The sequence below is a fragment of the Cupressus sempervirens genome, chromosome 4 (genome assembly GCF_028749045.1).
Source record: "Cupressus sempervirens isolate cs-2001-9-10 chromosome 4, ASM2874904v1, whole genome shotgun sequence".
Lineage (NCBI taxonomy): Eukaryota > Viridiplantae > Streptophyta > Pinopsida > Cupressales > Cupressaceae > Cupressus > Cupressus sempervirens.
The window spans coordinates 460079084-460099560 of NC_143121.1; the positions used below are offsets into that span (position 1 = coordinate 460079084).

Consider the following 20477-nt stretch of genomic DNA (forward strand, 5'->3'; position numbering starts at 1 on the left):
AAATACAGAAATGATTTAATATTTCACAATATCTGTAATGATCAAATTAAAAATTTTAAATGATCATGTCCACTTATCTGACATTTAAATTGTATACAAAATTCCAAAAATATTTACAAAGGACGATTTGCCTGCAGTTTAAATCTCCACGCCATTTAAAAATAAACAAAAGACATTTTATTTTATTTTAAAAATAAAATAATGGAATTTACATTACAAAGCCATATTGAGCCCTTATTCCTCCTTACAAAAATATAAAAATATAAAAATGCTTCTTCTGAATATTTGAATGGATGTTCGAATGTCTTATCTTACTCCCTTTTCAAATGCTTTCTTATTTATATCTTACTCATGACTTTTCGTAATAGAATATGACTCTTCAAAAAGTCATGCTTTTATATAATACAAATTACATTTCTTAATTGTACCTTTTCATTTAAATCCTTTTGTTTTTAAAGTAATTGTTGCTTGATATCTTTAATCGGGATCTTTAATAATCTCAATGGGATATCTTATGCCTCTAATTTTTCTGGAGCATATGGAAATCCATAGTTGACGTTTAATACTCTAACAATGATACTATATGGTTCGTGGTGAATTATTCTTGCAAAGTGATTCCATTGGTGGAAAATAACATTATCACGATTCTTTATAGGTTATCGCAATTCTTTATAGGTTAGTCACCAGCATCAATTTTCCTTCAGAACGATATGAGTACATCCGCGCATGCTTCTGCACAAGATCTGTAACTAACCACGACACCTGTATATACTCCTCTCAAATGCTAATGTTCTACAGTGTTGATGTTTATTAGACCAATGTCTTCTTCTTCGAATCCTTTATTTATCTTTCAAACTGGATATTTATCATGCCATTTCATGCTTAGGGGTATCCGTAAGTTTCTTGGCTTCGTTTACTGTCTTAAAGTTGACAATAGGTAAGTCTGTATATTACTTAACTTCGTTGCCATTGGGATTTTGAATATGTCCCTCAACTGTAATGTCTGAAACCTCCTTATGGAGAACCATTATCAAATTTGATTTTGACTTCCTGATACCTCATTTGCTTACTATTTTTCATTGTATTGACTATAGGACTTCTGACGGTTTGTACACCATTTGATCATTCCTGTACAGTGATGTCTAATACAGGTGGGCTTCATGTAAAGAATGTGAAAGGTAAAATATTGTTTGAACATTTATGATGAACCTTTTCCTTAAGGTCAAATTCCAAGTGCTATTTTGAATGATCTTGCCCCAGCAGTGTTGTATTGTTTATCAAAACATCTGCACCCCCAAACATGGTTTTCAATCACTGGACGGAATCTAAAAATGAACATTTCCCAACTCCTCCTTACTGTTTCCATCAGAAGGTTCCATACACCCTCAACACAGTTAATCTACAATTCATCGCAAGTCGTCATGCTTCACATGCTATCATATTCTTCCTTTCATCACAAGGCTGCTCAAAAGAAAACATTTATGAAGTTGTCCATCTCCATCATTTGTTTGGAACCAATTTGTTTTCCAGTCTGTATCGCTCCTTCATACACAAATCCTTACAACTAGGAAATGGAAGCTTCAATTTGCAAAAATTTGGGCTCCATCAGGGACATTACAATAAAATCTTTATCTGTCTTATTACCATAAACAATAATGAAAAGGCCCTATGTATAGTGATAAATGATTAAATTTGAATAGACAAAGATATTCTAGCATTTCAAGATCAATGATTGAACGTCTGCAAGGTTAGGTTAGAAATTGTGAAACCTAAAACCAAGAGCCATGTAGTAGTCCCCTCCAAAATATTAGATACATACTCTAGTATAGGAATGCAGATACTTTTCTGAACATTATATACAATCCAGGATGTGAAAAAATCAGAAGAATTATGATCTGTGGTGGAATCAAGTTGAGAAGTGTTGACCTCAGAAGCCATAGAGGTAACCTGAACCCAACCACCACATCTATCACTACCTGCAGCCAAAGAAACAATTGGCAGAGGTGCATCAATGGGAAGTGAGCTAGAGGGCCACATAGGGAGGTCTTATGGAGGGGGATGAGCAATGTCTACATTGTGGTCAAAATCATGGTGAGAAGAAAGAAGATCCAGAGAAGACTTGAAGCTCACACAGCCAGTTGATAGGGTTTTGTGAGCAGTAAATGACATCGGACCTTCCTATTTATTTTATTTGTGTATAATATACTGTTTCATATATTTATGATATTTTATATATTTATTGTTTGGTCACACTTAATTTAATGAACTCGATAACATGTTTTGTTAAACCACTGGATCCCAACTGACAACATAGGTTTTTATAAATACTGACTCCCACCATCAGATTGAGGTTTAGTAAAAAAAGCATGCATATGCCTATAATTTCTTAGAAGCATTATTAAAAACCTCATGCTTATCTTTCTCCATTAAACCAGTAGCAGCGTCCTCCTTTGGCATATAAGTCATGATGCTTCTCACATTTTCAGCTTATGCATCCGGATATTAACTGGATTGCTGTTTAAGACACAATATTTTGACATGAACAGTTATGATCAGTATGTGGTGTCTCATAGTTACAGTTGTAGCAATGACGTCAATCTTTACTAATAGAATTACTTGAAACAAAAAGTGTGTAAGCTTTGACATAGTGGGTTCCATTTACTTGCTAAAGAATCATTATGAAGTAATCGTGTTCTCATGGCATTCATTCTGTTTCTTGGCACTAAACTGTGTAAGTGAAACAGATAGATAGATTGATAATCAAATCCTTCTCATCTTCTTACATTCTTATGTATTGTGCAAAAAATTCTTTTCGTTTCTAGTTCTCAGGTGATAATTACCTAGTATGTTAGAATATTACAATAATTTTTCTCAACTTATTTTGTTATGTTCAATCAAACCTCCTTCTGGCCTCATTTTGGTAAAGGTTGCAATGGCATTATTCTTTGTTTGTTCTGTCTTAAAAGTCATGTTGAAAAGGGAGCTTGCTTCTTTTCAGGCTTGTGATGTTCTTGGGAAGCCACAGAGATCATTGGCATATTTGCTGCAAACATACTGTGGAATACATTCAAATAAAATATATCAGGTTTGTGGATAGATATCTGATATTGTAATTATCAATCTGTGTTTGACAAATGATTGTTTTTATTCAGGTACTACTTTCCTTTGATTTGAAAATTAAATTGAACTCATACTTTCCCAACAAAATACATGTGATGTATAGGCTGTAAAACATTCTGTAAAAATGAAAACGTTATAATTATTTTTGATGGTTCCTAGGCCCCATCAGTCAGTCAGCTGATACGAGGTAATGTGGTTTTTTATTAATGCAAATTGATTGCGTCTTGTACTGTAATATATTTATAATTTTATAGAAATGTACATGATAAATATGGAAGGTGAGGATTACGGCGCTACACAAATAGAATGAATCGGGAAGTTTTCCAGCCATACAGACCATTAGCTTGGTGGGAAACTCTTTTATGCTTATAGGCCTTGTGATAGAAGTTGAAAATTTCTAATTGGGGTTAGAAAAAGAATACAAATAGCTGCTTGTTATACGAGTTAGTTTTTATGTGAAATGTATAGAAAATTTATGTTCTTTACATATATGAAAAAAATTAAGACCACTAATGGAGGGTTGAAAAAAGATTTCAATTACCTTATTTCAATGCAAGTTATTATGCTTGTGAAGAATTTAGAAAATATACATTGCTGCATCTATGGAGAGAACTATGAGTCACTGCTTTAATGTGGTCTTTCTAAGTCTTCATAGTAGTATTGGGATGTGAGAATGCTGAATCTAATAACCACCCTGAATTTAATTATTTCTTTCGAAATTTGTTTCAGCTGAAAGTGAGATTGCAATGCAATATCTGTGCAACTTACTGTTCTACATATTTTGAATTAATTGCAGCAGCTGAATGTTAAGCACTAGGTGACTAGGCAGCCAATATTAGTTATTCAGTGGGGTGTATTTGCAATGCTGGAAATGAAAATAAATTTTTTCCACTTATTCAGGGACGAGCTAATACAAATCAGTCAATTTTTTAGTGGACAACAGGGGCACTTTCACTTATTCAGTGGAAAACCTTAAGGGTATTTGCATTCAGTGGCAAAATTTAGTACAATATGATCACTTAGTCTGTGGGGTAATTACATCAGCAATCTTTAAGAATCAATCCCAATGGCAAGTCTACCATCCAATGCCATGATATAAAATGCATAGGAATGAAAGATCCTTGGTGTTATAACCATCCTAGTATTATAAGATTAGTCAATATGTAAAATAAACATTATTTAAGAAGGATAACTGCTGACTTGCAGTACTGGTTATAAAGAACTGCTTTAACAGCCCCGAATTAGTATCAGATATCATGAACCCAGCACCTAACCGTGAAATGATATTGAGATGCCTTGAATGAGTGGTGAAGAATGCGTGCACAGGTCTGAGAATATACAAAAGCACACTACAAAAGGTCTGAATAGTGAGGTAAAACAATTAGAAATCTCATCAAACGTTCTCCCAACACATGAACAAGCATTCATAAGTTGAAAGTAACCTCAAGGCAACATTTAATCTTCACCAAAGTACACTGGAGGAATGATAGCAGTCTGATATCACAAGTCAGATGTTACAGTTTTAAAATAGAACATTGCTATTGCTGGTGTGGCAGGGACAAGATGCACAAGTTCACCATAAACTCATCATATGTTCAACTCTCCAGCCACAAACGACACGGATTCTGAAAGTAGAACAAAAATGATCCCAAGCAAGGAAAAATGTGCCCAAAAACATAGGTGTTTCAACTAGTCCCTTCACACACCCTTACTTATTGGTGCGGTACAGCCTGTACTAAATGGTACATTGAGCAATGCATTTGATTTTGTTCAAAATGAACATCTTGTCATACCATTGGTACCCAAACAAAAATTATTGAATCCCTATACCCACAGTAGAAATTTTACGGCCAAGCTTGGAATGTATCATATGTTTGGTAGTGTTTGGCTGGCAAAGAAAATTGTTCTGTTTTGCGATGTCTCCTTCTCTGGGATTAAATCTAATAATAAATAAGAATTGAAAATAAAATATTATTATTATTGTATAAATAATTATAATTAAATTGATAAAATCAAATTATAAATATAAATATATATATATATATATATATATATATATATATATATATATATATATATATATATATATATATATATATATATATATATATAAAATTTAATAAAAGTGATTTTAATAATGAATAATAAAAACATTAAATTATAATGAAATCTAAATATAAAATCAGTAAATGAATATCTTGGTAATAATTTTATAATTTATAATAGTAGTAAAATAAATAATAAATATAATGAATAGTTAAATATTAATTTGAATAAATGATAAACTAAATAACTAAATAATATCATAGTTAAGGTCAATAATATCTAGGAGGAGCTGAAGATTGTAAAAATTAAGAGTGATCCCTATTAGCATGTGGGTTATCACATCCAAAAGTGTAAGGACCAACTTGTCCTCAATATAAAATAACAAAATATAAATTTTAGACAAGACATATTCGCACACAGTGAGGCTATATTTTGTTTTGTTCACTTTTCAAAGTTAATCATTGATTACCAAGGAGATATATTTTTAAAAGAGTCCATCCAAGACAAAGTTTTACATAGCCAATGGAAGAGTCCATTCATCGAGCTTGTGTTGTCCTCTGAATATTCCTCCAATTGTAGAACACCTTTGTCATTAAGCTCCATGCGATTCCTTTCTTCATACAGTTAGCCATGTTCTCTGTTGGACTCTGACAACGAATAAGATGCAATCTCTTCAGTTACCATCTAGGTATGGAGGTTAATGACAAACTTTTGTCTGTTACTTTCAATGGAGAGGGTATTTTTCTTCCAATTATGAATGGCATTCACCTCACTAACCATCCTCTACCCAATATGACATCATAGCCTTTCTTTTTAAACAGAATCACAACAAAGTTCAACAAGACTGGCTGCGAACCTATTGTAACCTATTGGGCCATTAATGTTCGGAGGGGCTTAATTCCCTATTGGTCGACATCCAATAAATTGAAGGTCAGGTGCCACAAGGTGGGTTTCCCGAGTTTCTTCCACGTCTCCTTGGGAAGGACATTTATCCCAGACCTGCCATCTATAATGATGTTTGTCATAATCATTTTGAGGATACCAATTTCTATGACCAAAAGATGTTGACCACTATTCACTGCTAGTGACATAGGATCCATTGCCGATCCTTCAGGAATATGCATTGGCTGTACAGTGTCGGCTTGCGTAGTGGTGCTAGGTTGTAGGGAGAAGGTACTCAATAATGTTGTCCTCAACTAAGGCATGGTTTGAAGGAGGTCTTGGATTTTTATGGGTACCTTCATTTGTAACATTTGCTGTAATATATTATTTTTTGCTTATTGTCCATCCAGAAGTACTAGCCTTGTTGTGTGTATCCTTCTAAACCTTAATTGCTTTCTCGATCTCCTTTCTAGCCTCCCATACCCTTTACTTCTCTTTACAGGAATCATGGTATGTGGTTTGTTTAGCTTGGTTTTAAGTGACGACAAGCACTTTTTCTTCCTTGATGTTGAGAAGGTTCACACTGGGTTTTAGACAATTAGCATTCTCCTGATCTCCAAGGTGCACCATCTGCACAACTTTTGTGGTGTGTTGCCCTTTTGGCAGTCTCGGGCGAAGTTGCCCCACTGGCTGCAAGCCTGGCACTAGATCATCGACCATCCCTTTGAATCACATTGTATTTGACTCTTGTTGTCATTATTTCCTCTACTTCCACACCGATTATTTTGAAACCAGCCGAATGATGCATTATCATTTGTTAGTTGTGCAATGTTTGCTACCTCCAGAGGTGGATAGTTGTTCATGTGTAAAAGAGCACATGTTTGCTCCTCATCTTTATGTTGTACATGCATTCCTTAGTGGAATGACCCATAACTTGGTAGCTGTCACAGAATGATTTTCTTAGGCACAAACCTTTCATGTGCCCATTCTCCTTACACTATGTACACCACAATTCTCCCTCATCACTTCGTCCTACATTCCCCTTCATCACTTTAATTTCCTTCATCATCCATTCCATATTCTTCTGAAGGGCCTGCACCTTCTACTTTGACTCATCGTTATTGCTACTCTCTTCGGATGATACATTACTCTCTGATGAGGATTTATTCCTCTTCTTCTTTGAAGTTTTGTCTTCGCTTTCAAGGATCATTGCTCTGTCATAGGTGTCCTTGTATGACGTAGGTGACTCTATTTTCATTTTCTTTTTGAGGGCAAGCTTTAATCTCTGTATAAACCATCTCTCTTTCAATTCGTTAGCCGTTTGGTCTCCATCTTACCGAACAACTCTTTAAGCATCCAATTGTATGCTTGTACGGTTTCCTCCTTTCCTTTTATGGCTCTGAAGATTTTGGTGAGTATTTTGTTGCCTTCCTGAAGTACTCAGAACTCAGCCTTGAATTCTCTTTTGAGGTTAGCCCATGTGTTTATTTTGGCTTTATCCATGTTGGAGTACCAATCAATGACAACTCCTTGTAAAGTCGCTGGAAACTCTTGGACCCATTCATATTTGTCCATAACTTTGTTCGCCGTCCAAATGGCTTTACAGGTTCTACAATGCCTTATAGGTTCTTCCTTCTTGTCACCATTAAAATTTGGTATTTTCTGTTTTGCAAGGAGATGTTTTTGTTTTTGTTGCCTCCAATGGGTTGTATTCTTGAGTTGGTTAGGTTGGATCTTGAGTGGTTGTTTTGACCACTGTGTGGTGTCCCTTCGACATTCCTCACTACTCTGGTGTCCTCGACTTTCTTGGCCTCTCCTTGCTTCTTCCTTTGGGCTTCCCTTGCCTCACTGTGCGATGTAAGGGCTGAACTCTGTAATTGGCTCCTTGTCTCCTCTATCAAGTTGTCGTCACTTTTTGGTGCTATCTACCATACTCTTAATGGTAGTCTTCCCTACTGTATGGTTCTCCTTGTGCTTCTTCACGTTCGGTAGTACTACCTAGATTTCCTTCCGTCAACCCTTTGTTCCACTTGTGGTTGTAGTGATGAAGGCCACTGGATAGCCTCGCTCTCGTCTATTCGTTCTTTTCTAATTCTCTCTTTATTTAATAAGTTTGGCATGCATGCTTCTCATCTATGGAATTGAACAACGCTTAACTTAGGAACACTTTTATTCATTTATTAGTTCTATATAATATATGTCACTGTATGGACATAATCATAACACTGTGTTCTCCTTTATTTATATTTTCCTCTTCAGGATTCACTTCATATTTCTCTTACGGTGGGATTCATCTCTCTTCTTCCTCCTTTCAGCATTTCTCCCTTCGACGACAATACTCTTGGAGAACTTTTTGTCGGTTCTCTTGATTGATTTCCTCTCGCTAGCTTTGATTTGCCAAGAATGTCTGGGCCAACAACCTTGGGAGACGACACATTAAACGATCTATTGCCGGACTGACTTCGAGGGCGCTCCACAGGACACCTTTTGGTATTCCTTCTCGTGTGGCTTTCCTTTGCCCATGTGTCTTAATGGATGCTTGAAGTATTGAGATGAAGTCAATTGTCAACTCTTGTTCACCCTTGAATAATTCTGGGTTCTTGTCTTCTTGGTGGTACCCTCCCCATAGTCTATTGGCTGCCCCATTGCATTCTGTTCGCTATCCACACTTTGTTGCTTCCTAGAATCGTTAAGGCAACGACACTAGGTGTTTACCACCTACACTAAATAAATTTTAATGCATGCTACTGTATGAAAGTTATAACAAAGATAGGAAATGCAAGATTATATAAGAGAATCACCATGCATTCCATTAATATCAAGCACAGATTACATCAACAAGAATGAAAAATAAATAATAATATTGATGCCTTCTTCCATCCAAGGGAGTGTATGTATAATGTTCGAGGGGGTGCGGTGTGAACTATTGTGACCACAACTACATACCCGTTGGTCATGCTAATTACTAATGACATGGTTAACATTAACAACATTTAAACAACATTTATGATTTTGCTGACAAGTAGTTAAAGAGCAAAAACTAGTTTTCTTAGTGGATACGAGGGCTATACATAATTTCATTAGTGCCTTCATAGCAGCAAAAAGGAAGTTATAGGTGGAAGTACTTCCACATTTTGATGATAAAGTTGCTAGTGGAGATCTTCTTGATTGTTCCGGGATGGTTTCCAAATGTGAGATTTAGTTGGGTAGTTACACATTGCTTGCACGTTTTTTATGTGGTTAAGTTAGGAGGGATGGATGCTATTTTGGGTCTACAGTGGCTCTAGACTCTTTGAAGCTCCAATATTGATCATGATCAAAAGAAGAGGGAGTTCATTAGGGGATTTCAACAAATCATACTTAAGCTATGACTGATAGAGGTCCCAGGATCGTCTCGGCTCATCATAATCTGGAGTCCATCTTGAGGCACAATGATAAAGAGTGGGCACATTGCTTTATCTTTGCTAAATCTATTTCAGATTTGGGACATGAACATCATTTGATTTCCATACAGTTCTAGATAAGAATAAAGGGCTTTTCGGTGATATTCTTCTAGGCACACCTCTTCACTGCATGCGATAGAGTTGGAAGAGGGTGCAAAGCCAATTATTATTATGCCTTATCGACAACCTAGGCATTATAAGAACAAGATTGAGAGGATTATTAGAGAGTTACAAGACATGGGGCATAATAGATCTAGCTCGAGCCCATTTTCTTCATCGATAGTTTTGGTCAAAAAGAAGGATAGGACTCTACATGTGTATTGATTATAGGGCATCGAGTAAAAGGACTATAAAAATTACGTATCTCATTCCTTGCATGAGCTATTGGATGAATTACATGGTGCCATCTATTTTTCGAAGATTGATTCATTTAGGGTACCGCCAAATTTGGGTCTGTGAGGAGGATGTACACATGACAGCTTTCAAATGCTACTATGGACACTAGGAGTTTTTGGTGATGCCCTTTGGACTCACCAATGCACCTGCTACATTCCAATCATGTATGAACCACATATTTAATAAGCAGTTGCATAAGTTTGTGTTGGTTTACTTAGATGACATTTTGATTTTCAGCAGAAGTTGGGAGCACTTGTAATATTTGGACGAAGTTCTAAGTATCAACATTCATTGTTTGCTAAAGAATCCAAGTGTGAGTTTGGCTTGATAGAGATCCTGTACCTTGGTCATGTTATTGGAGCCAATAGGGTCAAGGTTCATTAGGAAAAGATACAAGCAAAACTAGATTAGTTGCTACTAAGGAATGTTTTAGATTTGGGGGATTCCTTGGATTGTATACCTACTGCAAGACATTTGTGAAGGGGTTTTCTCAGTGTGCAACATCACTTACTGATCTCACAAGCAAGGGTGCTTTTAGATGGTTCGAGGATGCAGATGTGATATTCGATAAGGTCAAGTAGATTATGGGCACGTGCCTAGTGTTAGCAGTACTACATTTTACTAGGCCATTTGTTTTGGAGTGTGATGCCTTAGGTGATATGGATAGGAGTAGTATTTATGCAGGATAAGCATCCTATCGCGTGTGAGAGAAGTAAGTTGAAGGATCATTGAAAATTGTACTCCATATACGATAAGGAGATGTTAGCTATCATGCACACTCTAGCTAAATTCAAATAGTATTTGATGGGTAGGCATTTTATAGTAATGACTGATCATAATAGCTTGTGTTTCTTGTTGGCACAAAAGGAATTAAATGAGAGGCAACAAAAGTGGATCAACAAGATTCAAGCTTATGACTTTGACATTGAATATGTCAAGGGGAAGAATAACGTAGTAGCGGATGCACTTTCCAGGAGACCAGCCAATGCTACTTGTTGTGGTATGTTGAAGATTTCAGCTGCTTGGAAATCTCAATTGCTAGTTGAGTATTCTGAGAACACATTTGCGTGTGAGGTCATGGATTGGCAGATTTACAATGATAGATGTAGGTTATAGATGATATTATCTATTAAAAAACAAAATTTAATTGGTCCTTGAATCCAAATTTAAAGAGCAGATTATGCAGGCCATTCATGATAACCCAATAACAGGTCATCTTGGGTACTTTTAGACATATAGGGAAATTAGAGAGAGGTTCTTGTGGAAGGGTCCCAAGGATGATGCTCTTTAGCATGGTAGGATGTGTTTAACTTGTCAATAGAATAAATTAGAGCATTTGTATCCCACTCATTTTTTGCAGCCCTTGCTAGTTCTAGAGCATAAGTCAGAGAGTATATCCATTGACTTCATTACAGGGTCCTCAAAGGTGCAAGGTTAGGACAACATATTTGTGGTGATGGACAGGTTGACGAAGTATGCTCATTTGTTTTGCAGCGCCTGTTGAGCGGACAACCTTTCAGATAATATTATTAATTTTTAGAGAGGTTTTCAGGATATAGGGTCTTCCCAAATCCATCATCAGTAATAGGGACAACAACTTTCTTAGCATCTTTTTGTAGGAATTATTTAGACTAGTCAGAACGTAGTTGACTTCTAGCACGAGTCATCGCCCTTAGATAGATGGACAGACAGAGATAGTAGACAATTGGGTAGAACGATATCTCCGCAATTAAGTTTTAGGATAATAATGGGCTTAGGTCAGATGGTTATATTTGAACGAGTGTTTCTTTAACTTGACTTATCATATATCCATTGGCATGTCTCCTTTTAGGGCACTTTATGGTTACGAGTTGTTGTCTTTTATGGATCTAGCCTTGGTCGATAGCCGGTCATCTTTGGCCAAGGATTAGTTGCAAGAGCAATAGGATATCGTTGCAACCTTTAAGAAGAACATGTAGCGACCCCAGAATCAACCATAGTTCCGAGAGTCGCGGCGGGCCACACGATTAGATTCAAGCCAAATGATTTTTTGTGAATCGGTGAATCAAATCAGCGATAAAGGGTTTATGAAATAAGTTACTAAATTTCAAGGGTTTTTAAATTTGCCGATTCGTGCTCGATTTGATTTTTGATTCATGGCCGATTCACGATTCGATTCGGCCTTGCTGATTCTGATTCGATTCCGATTCTCGTTACTTTGGAATCAACAGAAGGTCTACGCCGATCGTCACAAGACTAAGAGATTGTGCAAGGTGGGAGAGATGGTATTTCTACGACTTCAGCCTTACAAATAGAGTTCACTAAAGAAGAGTGGTCCCTGAAAAACACATGCCAAGGTTTTATGGACCCTATCAGGTGGTGAGAAGGAACGGGGAGGAGGCTTACGAGTTGGAGCTGCCTGTGGATAGCTGGATACATAATGTTTTCCACATTTCATGCCTTAAAAGGGTGCTTAGACAACATGTTACAGGTTCACCCAAACTACTCCTCTTGATGAGGAAGGGAAATTGGAGCTGGTGCCTATAGAGATATTGGAGATGAGAGAAAGGCAACTGCAAAATAGGGTTATCAAAGAATATCTGGTGTGTTGGAAGAATCTACCCATAGAGGATGCCACGTGGGAAGGAGAACATATCTTGTAGCACCTTGCACTACGATTTCTTGAGGACAAGCAATCGTAGGAGGGGAGGACTATGATGTCTCTCCACCCCCCCAATTTGATTGACTTCAGATGTCACTCAACCTATTACTCATCCCGATGGGCTAGAGTGGAATGTTAGGATGATGTGATGGTTCCTTTGGAAGCATTATGTCTGGCTCATCCTAAAACGGACCTCATGGTGATGTTTCCAAAGTATGATGACTGGATTGCTTAGTGGACGCAGCTGCTTCCAACATGTTGACAATCAAGTTGTAATGCCTTTGCCAACATGCAACCAACTCTTGCCATGATTTCCCTCAGGGGCCCGCATGCCCGTTTCCTTGTAGTGGACCTTAACATCGTCTAAGAAAGGAATTCAGGCACGTGTTGGGGGTGGGGGTGGGGTGAGGAGCTATCAAAGTTTGAGAAAGAAAAAATCTTTTCCTTGTTTAGGAGTGAACTACTGTTTCTAGCATTGTTGTTGAAGGACGTAGCCCCTTTAGATAACCTTGCTTGCGGCTTGGATGCACATCCGGTCACTGTACTGAAGTATTGTTAATGATGAATGAGCAGTAGGAAGGAAAACCAACCCATTAAAAGGAAGCTTATCTGTGAGTATCATACAGAATGCAAAAGGTTGGGAGCAATAGTTGTGTCTAAATAAAGCTATGTGTTCGTCAATTGGGATTGATGACATTCAGAAGTTAGTGGGACTTGTCTGTGAACGACATTACTACAAATGCCAAACATTGCACACGGGCTGGAGTAGACAATCATCCTTTTCATCCACGGTGGAGAGGAAGTAATAAATGAACATTGCAAGACATTATCTTGCTGGCCTTGTTCAGGCTGACCCTCAACTGACCCACGTATCTCTGTGCATAGTTCGCTGAGGGACTTGAAGTCCTCGGAACAACCTCAGTTCTATCATACTGCTGCAATCAGAATTTGTTTGAGATTGCAAGGTCTAGGCTGAGAACTCTTGTTAGTATTACAGTGAATGCCTGTATTGTCAACATTTTTACATTAGCTGTCTTGAGACTTATTTCAAATAGATTATAAGCATTGCATATTAATGAATGCTTCTTCACATTTCTGATTCTTATTGCATTATTAAATTTTGGAAGTCTATATTAGAAAACATGGTACAACAGTACAGTGGTTGCAGTAATATCCTCTTAGTAATATTTTCTCAGGTTGTTTAAAGTGCAACTTCTTTATCAAAAAATTCCAGCTCCATAACAAGTTAAGGATGTTAGAAGAGAATCCTCACAGGAATAGTTATAGATTTTCTTTTAAACAAAATTGAAAAGAAGAATTAAGAAATGTGGAATGCTATCAAGTTCTTAAATCATTTCATAAAAAAACTCATGCTTTCCATTGCCCTCTTGTTCCCTGGTTTGATTGGTGACAACAATCTGAATTTTTGTTTCACAAAGAGCAGCCCGTATATTGGCAATGCCTTCTGAGCATCCGTAAGCTTCCTATTGAGCTTACCAACCTCATCCTCTTTTTCCCTCAATTAACTGACATATATGTCAGCAACCTTAGGAGCATAATGCATGTCTGAGAGCAAATGTAAATAATATGCTTTTATGCATTCAAGGGCAATTTTGACTACTTGCAAATCAGCAACAAGAGAATTACCTTCCATCCCCTTTTAGCTTCCCTTAGAGATCCTCAATGGTCCAATGGGTGTTTTCATAACATACTAGAGCTGCAACAGTGATCTTTTTTGTAACTTGCAGGTCATGCTTCCCATCATTGTCATATTGAAAAGCATTTTCTGATTGGTCATCACCAGCATCTCGAATTGCCATCTTGGATTGGCCCTCTAAGTCGCCATCATGTATAAGTGAGTTGTCGATATAAGAAATGCATGATTCATCACACCTCTCAAGGATGTCAGCCTATGTCTCAAACTCCTTGTTTGATTGATTTGTATGCGAAGGGAAGGTTGCTGTAATAGCTTTAAGCACCTCCTCGTGATTTGAAGTTTCGCAAACTTCTTTAGAAATATCCAACATTCTCTCAAATTGAAAATGACAATCCTTAACAAAATTTTTCTCAATTTCAATCTCTAAGTCACCATTGCAGAGTTTTGAATATCCCATACCTTTGACAATAGTTGAATCCATGTCATCACCATTAATTGTGTTACTTTGTAGGGGCAAAATGGTAAACTTCTTATCATCTTCATTGCTTGTCCAAATTTCTTTTACTACTTTGTGTGGACTAATGTGATCAGGTGTCCAAGTTTTCTGGCATGTGAAACAGATTTGTTCTCACCTCATTTTTTTGCTCATTTTTGTGACCTTGCAACCTATATATCTGCTGATAATAGCCACTCTCCAGTCATAAACTCCTTTAATATTTCAGTTTCATGCCCAATCAATCTTTTGGTGAATTTGTATGCAGCGAGAGTTGCAATATGTTTGTTCCTCCAAATGGCCAAGAAATCAGATTGTAACGTTTTGTATATTTCATCATTTTCTTCAAGGAGTAACGATATCACTGTATGCATGCAAGCCTTCATATTATCTGAATGACACTTCCTGATTTTCAATACATTCAAGGTGAATCATAACGGCAAATGGTCTGACCTTTCTCATAGTGTCTAAGATCTTAACACCCTTAATATAGGTAGGTTCTTTGTCATCATGTGACCTCTAAAAACTCTTCACAGTCAATTGCAAAAGCTCTCTCTGAACATCATCATTATAGGCTTCTATATGAGCTATTATCGCTATAATCTCACTGAGACATGAAGTCACTGCGAGCATAATATTACTATGTGGATGCTTCATAAACTTCTGCTGCACCAAAGGGAGCATTGAGGGCTGCAAGACACAATTAAGAAGTCTACAATCTGCCTGATTTATTTTGGATAAATATGTTTCCAATTCTTCCACGTTGGGAAGAAGAGTATCGAAGAACTTTATGGATTGCAGTTGTAAACCAATTATATAGAGATCCATTGCCCACTTTGTGTTCTTTGTGGAAGTCCCATAACTGATTACCATTGGATGTGTTATTCAATTCTTTTGCAAAAACATTGCTTTTCAGATTTTCAATTGTCTTTCACTTACCCAACCAACTTTTACAGAAGATGGATATGACCTCAGAATGACCTCTGTAAGATGCTGCCCACTTTTCACATTTTTGTTGAACTTCTCAAAGATTCAGTACAATATCAAATCGTTCTCATGCATTTTACCAAAAACGCTCAGCATCAAACATCATTACAGAAGAATATATGATCTGCGGTTTTAAAAAAAAAATTCTTGCCAACTTTCAGTTTTGAGCCTAGACCAAAATTGATCGGCTATAATATCTTCTGAAATCTCCGATATCTGATTTGAATCTTATGGCCTTCTGTATAATTCCCTTGAGCTTCCATTGGTATTGTATAACAATGAATGGTAAATGGGGATATTTGACTAGAAAATTCAAAGTTTACCATTGAAAATGGTATTCAGAGATATTATCCGGACATAAATAAATTACACATGCTTTGAAATTTATCAGCAGAGTGAATACCTCTTTGCCATAAAAATTGCTTACACATAATCAAATGAATAAACAATCCAGTTGGAACAGTTCTGACCTTTTTAAAAAATAGCATAGGATGACAACAATCCTCAGAAATCAATATAACTCGAGCTTTTCCTCAGGAAAGGCATTCTTGTACAATCGACAACTCTTGAACATACATACTTAGAAGACAACACACAGCCAAATGGCTCTAATACGGGGAAATGCACATTTAAAACACAAAGACCTTCATTCACAGACACTCCCTCACAACTTTAATGCATACACCTTCTGTTGTCGGTAAAATGTATAGTGTAGCCAACGGGTAGAGTAGTATCCGAACGGGCGCGTGACGCTTGATTCACCTCTTTGGAAAGGTATATGTACACGTCCGAGATGGACTTTGGAATCATCGTTGTGATCATTGTAATCGTTGTAATCATTTTAATCATTGTATTCAGATTGTAATCAGCAAGTGCATATATGAATAAAGCATTTGTTCTGCGTTGAATCATGTTATACTACATGTGTTAAGTTCTTACCCTATACGGTAAACACCTTCCATTTGTAGAGTTACCATTGTTCAAGAGTATGAGCCGCTGAGGAGGGGAATTGATTTAACCACATCATTCAGAATTGGCATTGCCATGCTGAACAAATTGCAGTTCATTCACAAGCTTGACGTTTTGGATGTTAAGGGATGCATGGTAAATGTAGTCTCATCCTTGGAACAAAGATCATGATGCTGGGCTGTAATGTTATTTTTGGAATTCTCATGTGTCTGTAATAGTTTCTACGACAATTGTTTCTTCATCATAATGTTGTGCTAAAGAATTAACTCTAGTGTTGATTTTAATTCTATAACTATGATATCATATTGTTCTGGACTACAGATCGTCAGATCTTGTAAAGCATAAATATCCTAAAAGGATTTACCTCTTATATAACCTTATATGTTTGATCAAATCGGCGTCTTTCCTTGGAACCATTCAAATGTTCTAATTTGCATAAGTTATAGTTAGTTTATCTACTAACTAATTGTAAATCTGTGTAATGGACATCCTGGAAACGCCCAAAAACTAAACAACTGCTGATAAGAATTTTGTCAAACAATTTGCATCCAACTCCTTATGAATAGTCGCACACTTGATAGCCTTCTTCTCAAGCATAGGATTCAACTAGAAGTATGTATCTACCTTCCGCTACCAAGCTCGTGCAATCATCTTCCCTGAATCATCATAATAAGGTAAAGAAAGTTTTCCAACTTTCTTTCTCAGCTCAAAGTTTTGATTTCTCTCTCCTGCTCAAGGCATGTGTCTCATCCTCAAGTCCATATAATCTCTAAGGGAAATATCCACCTAAAGCTACGGTCCACTAGCCTCCCAGTCCCTCCTAAACTGCTCCTATAACTTGGTATTTTGCGGTTCGTTTGCTGGTTGAATGGGATCTCTAGGTGAGAAGGTGGAAAGAAGATGTCTCGAGCTCGCTGTTTGAGTTGGGCGTGCAACGTGTCTAAAGTTATCAGCTTCATTCCCATTGTTGCCATGTCCATTATTATTACCATTAATGTTATTCTCCAGACCATTTTTGTTGCCTCGGCCTCCATTATTATCATTGTCCCCATTTCCATTGTTTGCATCACCTGGATAATATTGACGCCTGTCTGTCTAGCGATAAGCTGCAACGTCCTATCCATTCACCTATTCTGCTCCTGATGCATACGCTACCCCTGCTCTAATGTACCCAATAACCGTCTGAACATTACCTCCTTCTGATTTGGATCGACATTCTTGCTTCCGCCTAGTCCTGTATTCCTGTCATCTCGGTCATGCATACTACTGTCTTGTTCAAAGAATATCTCCTCTATGTTTGTATGATTGGATTCTATGTCCACTAGCATGGATGAACTAGACTGCTCGCACTGTGAGTCCGAATCTTTGTTGTCTTGCTCTGGTATGGCAGAAGTTGATGGCCTTTGTCGCATGCTCAAACATACATTCTTAACCTGTTTTATTTCCGACTTTAGTGTTTTGACAATTCGTCAAACACTTTTCCCTCTATCCAGTTGTTCCAAATTTCCTGTAAGGTCTCCACAGGATGGCATGACTTAAGGCTCTGATACCACTTTAATGGACACCCTGTAAATGCCCAAAAACTAAACAATTGCTGATAAGAATTTTGTCAAACAGTTTGCATCCAACTCCTTATTCCCCCGTTTGCTAATTTAACCCCTTATGAGTTCGAAAATGAGACATTTATATTGTTTGCTTGCATGGAATTGAAAATCACTCAACATGAGCAAAAAGAAAGTACAATAATATGCAAATTGGAAATTGTGTTACTACTGATATGATGTTATTTTCAGAATTTAATAAAATCAAATACGGACAGATTATCAACTCACTAATTGCTCCAATATTATTGACATAATGCTCCAGCAAATGCTATTTAAACCTGTTGCTACAATGACACGAATAGTGTTGTGTGAATAGTGCCGCATGAGCAATACCTGCGTGAACAATCTTGCGACGCAAAACAGTCCAATATCTTCATAAAATCATTTCCTCAAAGTAGCATAAGCATCGGATGAGTAATGAAGAAGATATGAGCAAAACATCAAATTTGCCTGTAGGTAGAAATGCATCCAATTTGGCTGATAATGAAGCTGATAGCAATGGATTCCAAAGGCCAAACCCCAAGAGAATGATGTCTAGAATGTCACAAGAGAGGATAGATGTCCTCTAATGCCAAGAACGGATCTGCAACTCACATCAGTTTTCTTCTCACATTCAACCTTGCCGAACGAAGCCACTAATGCTGCCTTTTATTCTTTCTCCAAAGGTCGATGAAAGATACAAAGTTATTGATGATATCATTTACTTTGAAGGGAAGATCTACTTAGTACCTGGCTCGGAATTGAAGGAGCTAATTACGGAAGGTTTAGAACAATGCCGAACTCCAACAGGAATCCGCATTGCAGAGAGATATAAACCAAAAGCATACCTACAGACTACCTATAACTATGCTTAAATACCTATCAGGAAACCATTCCGAGGGTGTACAAAGATAGCCGACGGTGACACAAACTACGAAGACAAAATAAAATGGGTCTGAGATAAATTAAATCAGTCGGCTCGTTACAAAGTTTAATTAAATACATTTATTTTATGACGGGGACATTACATCAACTCACATGAGCAATGAGGGATAAAAGATGTGCAATATAAAACATATTAAAATAATCACTTATGTCTCCCTTAGGCGCCCCTTTTGATTTGCACACATTCCCATAAAATTTAATATTAAAGTAACACTTTAATATTTTACAACTAAATTAAATGCTACTTTAATAATACTTTAGGCATAAAATATATTAGCTATCGGAGTTTGAATAACATGAGTAATAGCTCGTCAGAAAGTTCTCATTGAGTAGTATCAAAACCAATCACCAAAACTGGCCTCCCTTGTGTCCTGTTGACCTACTAAAAATAGTAAGTATGCTTGAGACCGAGTAAATCAATTTCGTTTTGGCCCAAACTGGAGATGACTAGGCCAAAACACTCTATGATCCCTTTAAATCCTTTGTGAGCCCTCGAGACCATGTAGAACGCTAACGCACACACATTTGGTCGATTGCTAAAGTGGGGACATTACAATCTAAGAGACGCCGATCTTGGCAACATAGTTAGGAATTTTTATAGAGGGCTGACCTATCAAGAGTCATGTCCTTACTAAGGACATGCCTCTTGGGTGCCTTATAAGTAAGAGATAGGAATGTGGATAAAGGACACACAAAGTACAAAAAGTCTACTCCTTTAGCATTCCCTGCCTCATGTGAATTACTAGCAAAATTATTTATATTATTACAGAACTATACATCAGCCAAAGGATAATGTATCTATTGCATAGGATTGATATAGATCATCTTCAACAAAGTAAGTAAAGACATATATCAGCTTGATTTTTCAGAATTTGTAGAAAGTTTACATTGTATTAGAGCTCTGGTAGTTGAACCTAGGCTCTGCAAATTAACAATCAGACTTTAAATATCTAGCAACATCATTCTACCTTCAATGGCAAGCACAATCAGACCCGAGGACAGGTTTGATGGGAAAGAACACTTTGTTGCTTGGAAATTCAAAATTATGATAATTTTTGAAGATAATGATGTAAAACAGTTTGTTGATAAAGAATCCAAGCAACCTGATGTTGATCCTCATAAAACTATTTGGAGTAAAGGAAATAGGAAAGCCATGAAAATCATATTAGATGGAGTGAAAAATGAAATAGTACCTATGCTAATGAAACATCAAACAATATTTAATATGTTGAAGGCATTATTAAATGCTTATGAGGTTAACAATGCAACTAGAACCCTTGCACTAAAAAGGCAACTAAATCATCTACAGATAAAG

At 36.9% G+C, this 20477-nt stretch overlaps 1 protein-coding gene across 4 annotated transcripts in view; it reads left to right on the forward strand.

The window, feature by feature from the left end:
• Positions 1–20477, forward strand: part of LOC149561967 (Polynucleotidyl transferase, ribonuclease H fold protein with HRDC domain-containing protein) — a 228701-nt gene that overhangs the window by 100956 nt on the left and 107268 nt on the right. For all 4 annotated transcript variants that reach the window (XM_089825492.1, XM_089825490.1, XM_089825493.1 and 1 more), the window contains exon 5: positions 2999–3085. In XM_089825492.1, the coding sequence (XP_089681618.1) occupies positions 2999–3085 (87 nt within the window). The remainder of the gene's footprint in view (positions 1–2998; positions 3086–20477) is intronic.